Below are 11,356 nucleotides of genomic sequence, written 5' to 3' on the forward strand. Positions count from 1 at the left end.
ACATTATTGGTTTATGTTTGTGTGAGGAGGAAAACACTACCAAATGGAGTATTATCGTGGAATTCCTTTTTAAGCTTTCTTTGGCATACATACAATCAAATATCATTTTTGTTGCAAAAACAATACATAGTCGTATCGAAAAAGTATAATATCAAAATAAATAAAATAATATTAACAAAGAATTAAGAAAATAAGATAATCCAAAATTCTTCCTCATTCTACTATCTCCAAGTTCTTTTGAAATTCGATCAATATCTATTTATAGATAAAATAACAAGTAGGTGGTAGATTCAATAGACACTAATAATATGTCATATTGAGATACATGAACAACAAATAGGTCGGTATAATTTAACACTTGACAATAAACGTTAAAAATTGATACTTATGATATTAATTATAACAAGTTTTTATATATATATATTTTGTAAAAGCTCCTGAATTTAAACCTTTTCTTATGTACATATATAAATTAATGGTGGATTTGCCTTTTGGGAAATACTTGTTTATTGTCATTACGAAAAGGAAATCAACTTATATTAATTTGTGGAAACAACAGTGTATATATATAAAATACATAGCTTTTCTTTAAATACATTGGTTCTTTTTAATAAAATACATAATGAGAGGAAGTGAGCGATTATTGAGAAGGCAATGAGAATAAGGGAGAGAATGGTATGTGACAATAAAGTCTTTAGAAAGAGAGGTTCAGTCATGGAAAGGTTCGTAAGTTTTAGGTCATTTTGTGAAAACTATCAATAAAATTTTAATGTTTCCGTAAAAGTTTAAATGATTTGATAACAACTTTTTGTTTTACTAAACGATTGTACAGATTATAATAAAAATTTTATGGAGATTTTGACATATTTTGTATAATATGTATTTTTCATTAAGAAATATATATTTAGTACAACTAATAAACTAGAGAAATGAAAATTTGAAACATACATGTGTCATATATTGACTTATTTAGCAAAGTATTTTCTTAGAAGACAATAACGATAAAAACCATAAGATATCAACAGAGAAAATACGTAAAAAGATCAATCTTGTTGAACATCTTCCATGTCCTTAAGGAAATTTTGGAACCATTTAGCTGAGGCCTTTGGGATTCTTTCCAAATCGGTGTCGTTGAAATCAATGTAATGGAGACCAAAGCGATGTAAAAATCCCATTGACCATTCAAAGTTGTCCAACAATGACCATACAAAATATCCTTTTACTCTTGCTCCATCCCTACAATTTTTTCATATATATAGTTAACTACAAATATAAAAAAATATAGATATAAACTAATAATATAAGAAAATTTTAGATAATTTAGATATTGATTCAATGATAAACACGATAGAAGACTGTTAATATCCATCGATATTTATAATTCGATCTAATGTGAAATTTTATTATATTTATATAAATATTTTGATTCATATGATATAATTAACGGTGGGAAGATGGTCATCAGTATAGTAACTCACTTGATTGCTTGGTTAAGATAATAAAGATGATGTTGGTGGTATTTAATTCTATCTTCATCATTGATCAATTCATCAATTTGAGGGCCATCAATATCAATAGATCCTACGAATAAGGTAAAATGTAATTAATTAAATGATAAAACAACAAATACAAGAGTTATTAATACATAAAAAGTGAATTTTTGAATACCAATTTCTGTGATGTAGATTTTTGGGTTTTTGTAATTGTTCTTTAGGTATATTAATGCATCTTTCAATCCTTGTGGATAAGTTGCAAGCCATGATGATTCCTCCACCTACAGTATTCTTTAACACATTAATTAATTCTTTTATAATAAATAAATCTCATAAAACTAATTTAAGTTTTTTCAAAAGGCAAGATACCATATACGTATATATAATCAATAAATTTACTCAATATATATACCATTTATACATCAATTAATTAATTACCTTTGGACCAATTAGGACTCCATCACGCTCATCTGCATCACAAAGATCATAGTTAAAGAAAGCTAAAGTGAAGAGTATGCTGACATTTTCATTTTAAATAATTCTATAAGTGTCGATGAATTTAGATATCTTAACTAGTTAGATTGACATAAGATACGTACGTGTAATAGTTATTGGACCCAAATCAGTCAAATAGGTTGGAGTTTGAGTGTTTGGAATGGCTTCACTGGAGTTATCCTTTGCATAATAAGCTGTAAAGTAATTAAATCCAATAAAATCGAAGGATTCTCTTATCAAAATGGTCTCTTCTTCTGTGAATTTGGGCAATCTTTCCTTCACAACACTTCTCATAATTGAAGGATAATCTCCATACACGAGTGGATGGAGGAACCTATACCATGCAATTGTTTTTAACGATAATTAGTCAAAAAAAAATATTATCACTTTACCCATGTTTGATAACCATTTTTTAAAGGAAACTTTCGATGGATGACAACCATCTTTGTTTTATTCATTACTTCTTTAGTATAATTTTCATATTTTCTTTTAACAAACATGTCATCGTTTAGTGAAGTGTTAAAACCAAAACCAAGTTTTTGTTGAAAATTATTTGAAGTCATAATTTTTAAAATTTTATTTAATTTATTCTCTTATTTTTCTCAAAAAATTCTTTAACGAAATTTTACTTTCTTATAGCGATAGATTAACCCATACAAATATTTATTAAGATCTATCACATATAAAAAGTAAAGTTTTACTATATTTATAAATAAGTTATCTCATTTTGGTGTATTTAAAAATATCCTCATGCAAATCATTAATAAATAGAAAACAACTTAAATTTCCATAACTTAAAAATAACTTTTAGTTTATTTTTAATTGGGATGTTTTTTTTCTATAGATAATATAAAATTTATAAATATTTCATAATCATTTAAAATTACTAACTCAACCATCAACACAACAATGCCATTTTTCCGTTTGTGAAAGTGTCACTTTAACGATAAGGACCAATCTTATAATTATTTTTCCAAATCATTTTTAAGAATTAAGAGTCCAAAAAATTGTATTTTAACTATGGTTTTAGAAACAAAATGTACTTCTCTAGTGTTTGAAATTTATAAAGTCCAACTGAAATGATTGTCAATCGAGAGGGCTAATGTTTATTTACTAACCAACCAAAAGTAAAATCTAAAGCTCGACTTGTTGCGCTTTGATCTTCTTCGCTATCCGAATATGGTACATACCAATCTCCCACTAATACCATGCCAATTTCACCCTTTTGTTGTTCCTGAAAATCTCACACATCAAAAAATTGTGGTCGAAAAGAATAACAACGTCTAGTTTAATAATTATTTCAATATCATTGCAGGATTTCTTTTTTGGGTTTTTAAAAATTATTTCTAATTACCGTTAATTTCTTACCATAATAACTTTCATTTTTCTTAAATAAAATAATGGAATTCTTAGCCAACTTCTAAAAATAGAAACAACTTTTTAAAACTTAGATGAGGCTTTTTAGAAGAGTAGTTTGTAGAAAGCAGATATATTATAACGAAGCAAGAAATATAATTTATAATACAATACTTACAGTAACAACTAGAATGTTTTTATCTGACCTAATAATTTACACTTGTAAGGATGTTTTCAAACTTCGATAAGAAGCTATCACATATAAGTAGAAACAAAACCTGATATTTTGTCCTGTAGACCTTCACAGTAGCTGCATGAGCCAGAATTTGGTTGTGAGTAGCAATGTATGGTTCAGTTCCCTCAGATCCTCCTCTAAGTATATCAAATGCATGTTCGGCAGAAGAACGACCTGGTGCAAATTTTCCAGTTTCCACATAACTCATAAGGTTGAAGATGTACGGTTCATTTAAGGTTATCCAATATTTCACTCTGTCTCCAAATTCTTTGAAGCAAAGCTCTGCATAGTCTCGAAAGTCATTTCTACATGCAATTTTACAATTGTATCAATTTCTTGATCCACAAATTATATTTTAATTATAATTAAGAAAAATTATTTCAAATGGTAAAACTATTGAATACTTACAACTTACAAGTATAGCAAAATTTCAAAATTTCAAAATGATAAATATCAATCGACGCTGATAGATTTTTGTTGGTGTCTATCAATGTTACTAGTTATAAACATCAATTGATCAATCTATCAGTATCAATCTCTGATAGCTTTTGAAACTTGTCTGTATAGGTAAATATTTTCGTTCATTTAGAAATATTTCAAGAAGTTCTTTTCAATAAAATTTTAAATTGTTATTACATATTATTAATTTTATAAAAGTTAGAATAACATCTTTTTGGTTGAAACCAAGAAAGTCACGAGAGAACTTTATTCCTAATATACACATTATGATCATACCATTGTGAAATTTGTGGAGATTCGTCATCTTTAATAATAATTTATGTGTATTATTTTATCATTTTAAAATACTTATTAGTTGTACCCACATCTAAAAAACTTTAAAATAACCTTTATATTTTGTTTTAAAAGGTTATTTAGCATTTAAAATTAAATATTTTTCAAATATAGTAAAATTGTTTAAATTATTTAAGAAGTCTATTTGATAAGGTGGTAAAACTTAATAAATATCCAACGATGGGTTTAAAGAAAAAGAATAGTTTAATTTTATCTACGTTAAGTTTTGATTAATGAAACATAAATAATTGATTGACTAATTTGGATTTATTAATCATTTACAGGGTTTCTAAGCTCATTGTCAAATTACGTACACAAATGATAAAAATTGTACTAAAGTTATGCATAAATCTAGTTCTTGAATATAATCAAAGTGTATGAAATATTCTTTTAAACAATATACATAAGACAAGAAAGAAGGGTGGGATATAATTAAAGTGCGAGACATTAGCAGTTACTTAACAAGTAATATGGTGCATGTATTACATAGGATCTTGAAATAACAAATAGAAATATCACAATGAGATGGTGAGAATTATAAAACATATGTACTTACATAATTTGATCACTTAGGAAGCCTTGATATTCGTCTTGTAAAGATTGGGGAAGATCAAATTGGAAAAGTGTGACGAAGGGTTGGATATCTATCACCATTAATTAATTAGTGTTTGTTGATCAACAATTAATTGAGACTCGAAAAATGGTTAATTACAATTAGATAATTAATTAACACTAGAGAATCATATATATATTGGAGTAATTATTTACCATTTGCAACAAGTTCGTTGATGAGATTGTTATAGTACTCGATTCCTTTCTTGTTCACACCTCCACTAACCTTTCCATCTATAAATCATAGTAATTATATAATCAAATTCAAGTATATGATAAAGAAAATTGATCATCTTTATTTTTTATTCCAATGAAATTATTTTATTTAAGGATGTGTCAACCTGTACATCTATTCACACATTTCTAATAACCTTTAAAAAAAATCAAAGCAAAGAGGAAACATATAGCTCTTTGTCTTCTTACTTGGCAAAATTCTCGGCCACGAGATTGAGAATCTATAGGCATTAAACCCCATTTGTTTCATAATCGCCACATCTTCCTATGTTATATATATGAAGAGTTACGTCAGTTGCAAAATATTTTGTTAGAAAAACTTTAGAACAAAACACAACTTTCCCACACAAACCTTGTAACGATTATAGGAATCAACAGCTACATCTCCATTGCTGCCATCCATAATTTTCTCTACACAAGTATTAATTGATCATGCCACTTTGGTTAATTATATAATGAACAATAATATAACAGTTGTTAAATATTTAATAAGTAATTAAGAGTTAATTGAAAGAGAGAGATGATAAGAGAGATCATCAGACGTGGGTATTTATGAGTGAAGGTATCCCAAATACTTGCTCCTTTTCCATCCTTAAAGGCAGCACCTTCAAACTAAACAAAAAACCATAAATATATAAACATATAACAAATCAAAGCTATCAATAGAAACTATAAAACTTTAATTTCTTCACCTGGTAAGCAGAAGATGCTGTGCCAAATAAAAAATCTTCAGGAAAACTGCTTCTCTTCACTATTAAATTATAATAGAAAATTATTTTTATATATAGAACTTAAAGATAAATTAGTAGAAAACATTGAAATTTATATACATTGATAAAAAAAATAAAACAAATAAAAATAGAGAGAAGTTGTCTAACCTGAATCCATGAAAGTAAGCAAATGTTACTCTCTCTGGTTATCTATCTAAAGAAGAAGAAGCAAAAGTTTTATTGAACACTTCAAAAAAAAAATTTCACCTTTTCTGTATAGAGATGAGAGCAAACGTAGGTAGGTTTTTGTATCTTTTTATATTAGTGTTGAATGTACACTTTTTGACCACATAGTTTTGTTAATATTCTTTTTTTGTATCGGATAATAACCATGTCTATTAATTAATTTAAAATAATTATGATATTTTGATTTATTAATTGATGGGTTTTAAAATAAAACCGAAAAGAGAAGATACCTTTTTTTTTAATTATTTGTTTAAAAATTAATGATCAAAGTAGGGTAGTTGGAGAACTAACGTAAAAAATAGAGTAGCAAAGTCGTGTACCATATACACGACTTTGCTAAATCGTCGATCGGGTACACGTCTAAGAGTCGAAATGTGTGAATGGAGTCATAGACCTGATGACGCTTACTATTGTTGCATGCATGGTAATAATTTTAGTTTGATTTGTTTTATAAATTTAATACGTGTACATTATTTAGTTATATTATTTGTAGTCGTTCAAAATAATTTTGTTGAAGACGTACATACTTACTCCATGCAAAACAATTTAAAATATTTGAGTTCAACGTGTGATTAGACCTTGAAAAATATAGAACAAATTATTCAACAAACCAGACGGCTCAATATTGTTGACATAGATTGAAGACACATTCGACATATACGGCAACGATGTCGTAGAGGGAAATCAATAAAATACTTAGTTTGTAAATCAAAATTTTAATTCTTATAAATTTCAATATTTTAAATGTAGAATTATTTGAAAATGCATTTTTATTTGCACCCAAACCATGGTTATATAACAAACTCATATAATTCACTAATTTCAAGTTTCATGACACTATTTATTAAGTTGTCACCATTATTTCAAAATTTAGTCTATACAAATCTTTCTAATTAATTACTTTGAATTGTGATTATGGTTTGAAAAGTAAGTAATGCAAGTGAATTAGGTTGAGAGAAAATCTTAAATGTTTGTGTTCAAAAGAAAAATGTGGGGAGAAATTTCTAATGCAATAAAACATAGAGATTGAAATTGAAGTTTGTTGTAAAATGACCGTAATAATTTTGGCTGGATTGAGGCAAAAATAAGGGATTGATTAATTAAGTTTTTAATAAATTAAACCATAATTAAGTTATTAATTGATTGATTAATTAAATGTATAAGTTTTTAAAAAATAAGGTAGTTTTTTTTCTAAGAAATTAAATCATAATAAGGTTTCAATATTAAGTTTTTTTTTTTAATTATATATTTGATTAATTTCGTTTTTAAGAAATTAAACCATAATTTTTTTTAAAAGAAGTCAAGTTCTTGATACACGACTACCTTATCTAGTCACATTTCACATGGGTCAAAATAGGTTGACGTTGATTAAATGAAGTCTTGTATCTAATACACGACTTTCTTCGTTTCCAATAGTTTAACCGTTCACTCCATTTCTATCATTTTCTCACACACTTTCCTATTTTTGTCATATTTTTAAAAATAGTTCGGGCTCGGGGGAGGGAGCATCTCCCAAAGGAAAATTGTGACTTCATTTACTATCTTGTCATTTGGAAGGTGACTTTAATTTATATCTTAATTATCAACTTTATAAAAGTTACTTTTTTCCCCACATTTAATAACCACAAGATACTTAGATACATCCCAAACATCACTTCATTTTTACATTCCATCAAATTATCCAATTAATCTTGACATGCAACAAATTTTACCTTTTTTTAAGAAAAGTTTTAATATTCTTTTATGCAAGTAGTAAGAATGAGTGCAAAAAAATTATGATTTTCAAAATGCACCCAAATTAAAGAATATATGTTGATTAATCTTATTCCGAAAGATTTTTATAAGTTTGTGTTAGATATCTGAACGTGCCCACTAATCTCTCTACCTTTTAGTAGTTAAAAAAAAGTTTGGTGTAGAAAATTCGTTTAAATAAAGTAAAATATCAAATTTTACCATTAAACCGTCCTTAGCAAAGTATTAAAGGTCGATGAATTATTAGATATATATATAGATAATTCAACTAGGTTAATACATTTATAATCTCAAAAGTGAGTTGAAAAAATAAATTTTGGTTTGGTTGGAAGAATGTTGAATAATTTATCAATTTTTTTTCTCCTTTTTAAAAAACTCTTTAAAAAAAGAAGGTAATTTTTAAAAGTTTCCCTAAACTTTAGAATGAAAAAGGTAATGGGTCCATGGAATAAGAAATGAAAATATAATATATTTGAGATTAGGAGATGAAAGGAAATTGTCAAATTGATTTCGTTCTCATCCTTCTGCTCTCATTCTTTGGGTATCATATTCATATTCACATACTTTTTGGAGAATTTTTGCTATTTTTTAAACCTTGAAAAAAGTTTTTTTTTATCTTATAAAGGTAACTCTTTTTTAAAACTCTTTTTTCTAACTTCTTTCTCACTTTTTCTTGAGGTTTTAAGTAGAATGTTCCACGTAGTGAAAATTATATTCTTTTGTCGTTTATTCAATGTCTAAAATTTTATATAAATTTTAATTAAAAATAACTAAATAAGAAAAAAAGTGAGAAAGATTAAATTAACTTTAAAGTTTAAGGATAAAAAAACTAGTGAAAATTTTGGAGTATGCTAATATTATTCTACTAACTAAGAAGAAGCTTTGTAGTAATGCTTACAACCAAAATTTAAGTTTTAAAAAGTTGAAAGTTCGCCGATAAAGGTGCCTTGAAACATTCATAGAAACAAAATTTAAAGTCAAATTTATGAAAGATTAGCATTGCGAGAATGTTAGTTTTCTTGTAATCTTAGTAGAAGGTCAATTTTAATAGAACGTCAACTCTCACATTCTCTCTCGATTTAAGTAGGTAAATTGAGAGGGAGTGTGACATCAACCGTTCTCTAAAGTTTCTCCTAAAGTTGTCGACTTGGAGAACAAAAATTGTATTATTATCATATGGGACCCTCGACTTAAAATCTCAAAAAGTAAAAGGATGTTAGGAAAAGTAGTTTTGAAATTGATTTCATTCTCATCCTTTTCTTCCCGTTCTTAAGTATCGTATTCACATTCTCTTTTATTTGTTGACATTTATTACAAATGTCATATGGCCAAATATTCGTAACATTTATTTAAATATAATATTATTAATGTAATCCATATGTATTATATCATATTTGATCTCTTTTGGACATATTATTTTATTAAATTCTTTAAGTAAAAGATAATGTCTTAATTAAACCATGATGAGTGATGTCTATAAATAGAATCTTAGAGATGGGTTCTCTCATTATCTTATTAAGTAGTTCATTTTTCTCCATTAAAAAATTTAAATTAAGTCCTAAAAGAAGGCTGAGTGAGAGAAACATAATTTTTCAAGAAGATTATTCATGGATAACGTATGTTATTCTTTAACTAAGTTTAATTTGTAAAATTATCTAGTTTAAAAATCTTGGCATTATTGTTATATACAATGTTATGATGATCTAGTTCTGTTTCACAAGCCATTAAATAAGGTAATTTTGCCAAATGGTTAGATGTCATGCATGAAAGAAGAGCTAAAATCAATGAATGATAATGAAGTCTAGAACCTTATAGAATTTCCTCAAAAAAGAAAAAAAAAAGTTGGATGTAAATGGTCTTTAAGACCAAACATGATTCGAATGACAATATCGAATGACACAAGGCTAGACTTGTTGGCAAATATTATACTAAAAAAGATGACATGATTACAAAGAGACTTTTTCTTCTGCCTTGAAAAAGGATTCATTAAGAATTATTATGGCTTTAGTAGCTCATTATCATTTAGAGCTTCATCAAATAAATGTGAAAACTATCTCTCTAAAAATGGGAATTTAGATGAAGAAGTCTTCATGGATCAACCGAAAAATGTTATGGTTGAAGGAAAGGAACATATGGTGTGTAAATTAAAAAGGTCAATATAGACTCAAACAAGCTTTTAGACAATGATATCTTAAGTACAATTGATACCATCACATCTTTTAGCTTTAAAGAAAACATCGTTGATCGATGTATATATCTAAGGATCAGTGGGAGTAAGTTTAATTATAATCCTTGTTTTATATGCTTACTTACAAGATATTTGATCATCTCGAGGTGATTGAAATTTAAGATTCAGACTTTGTTAGATGTGTGGATACATGAAAATTCGCTTTTGGCTATTTGTTTCTATTAGCTGAAGGAGAAATTTTATGAATATGTGCGAAACAGTGTATTGTTGTGGCATCCACTATGGAGGTTGAATTTGTAGCATGCTTTGAAGCTATAATTCGTGTTTTATGGCTGCAGAACTTCATCTCAAGACTTGGAATTGTCGACAGTATTGCTAAGCCTTTGATAATTTATTGTGATAATTATGCAATAGTTTTCTTCTAAAAAAACAACAAGTATTCTAAAGGTAGCAAACTTATGGAATTAAAATATTTTGTTGTTCAAGAAGAAGTTCAAAAACAAATAGTGTCAATCAAACACATTAACACTTAATTTATTATCGTAGATCTGCTAACTAAAGGATTGTTATTATCGTAGATCTGCTAATTAAAGGATTGTCACCAAAGAAATTCAATGATTATGTTAAATATATGGGCATTAGTAGATATCATATTACTGAAATTAAGATTATGTTATTTGACACTTCAAGCTCATTTATTTATTGTTTCTGATTTTATCCCATGGTTTTGTTCTTATGATTAGTATATATATAAATGAATTATGTTAAACATGGTATCGTCTTTGATAAAAACATTTATTGCTGGATCGTTATTGATTATCTTTATTCTAGATCATGTTAATAGAATAACTATTTCACTTGATACATGGAAGGGAGTATTTTAATGCAATGATGTATGACCGCCATGATTGTTTAGTAGTTTCTTTGACTTGATATGATATGTTATGAAAGTTCAATTTTGCGTATTATGTCTATGAACGTATACTATGTTCTAAAGGAAGACCAAGTAAGAGAAACACGGTTCCTCAAGAAGGTTATTCATGGATCAAAGTATGCTATTCTTTAACTAAGTTTAATTTTGTAAAATCATCTAGTTCAAAGATCTTCACATTATTATTATATACAATGTTTGGGTTTTATTGCATAATCATGAAAGTAAAGATTATAAAAGGAGCAAAGTTGATTTTTAATTTATTCTAAAATAAAAAACTATGTCAGTTTGGTTTGAGATAAGTAGTTTAAG

General features: G+C 26.9%; 1 protein-coding gene across 1 annotated transcript; it reads right to left on the bottom strand.

The window, feature by feature from the left end:
* Positions 1-926: 926 nt before the first annotated feature.
* Positions 927-6,227, bottom strand: BG2 (beta-glucosidase 24). Its single transcript, XM_004136734.3, has 14 exons — positions 6,096-6,227; positions 5,910-5,968; positions 5,760-5,829; positions 5,570-5,628; positions 5,407-5,482; positions 5,140-5,217; positions 4,928-5,015; positions 3,623-3,884; positions 3,107-3,222; positions 2,093-2,322; positions 1,932-1,963; positions 1,669-1,774; positions 1,479-1,581; positions 927-1,236 (listed from the first exon to the last, which is right to left on the bottom strand). The coding sequence occupies exons 1-14, from the start codon at positions 6,103-6,105 to the stop codon at positions 1,044-1,046; spliced, it is 1,482 nt and encodes a 493-aa protein (XP_004136782.1). The 5' UTR covers positions 6,106-6,227; the 3' UTR covers positions 927-1,043.
* Positions 6,228-11,356: the final 5,129 nt, after the last annotated feature.

This window comes from Cucumis sativus, chromosome 3 (assembly GCF_000004075.3).
Source record: "Cucumis sativus cultivar 9930 chromosome 3, Cucumber_9930_V3, whole genome shotgun sequence".
Lineage (NCBI taxonomy): Eukaryota > Viridiplantae > Streptophyta > Magnoliopsida > Cucurbitales > Cucurbitaceae > Cucumis > Cucumis sativus.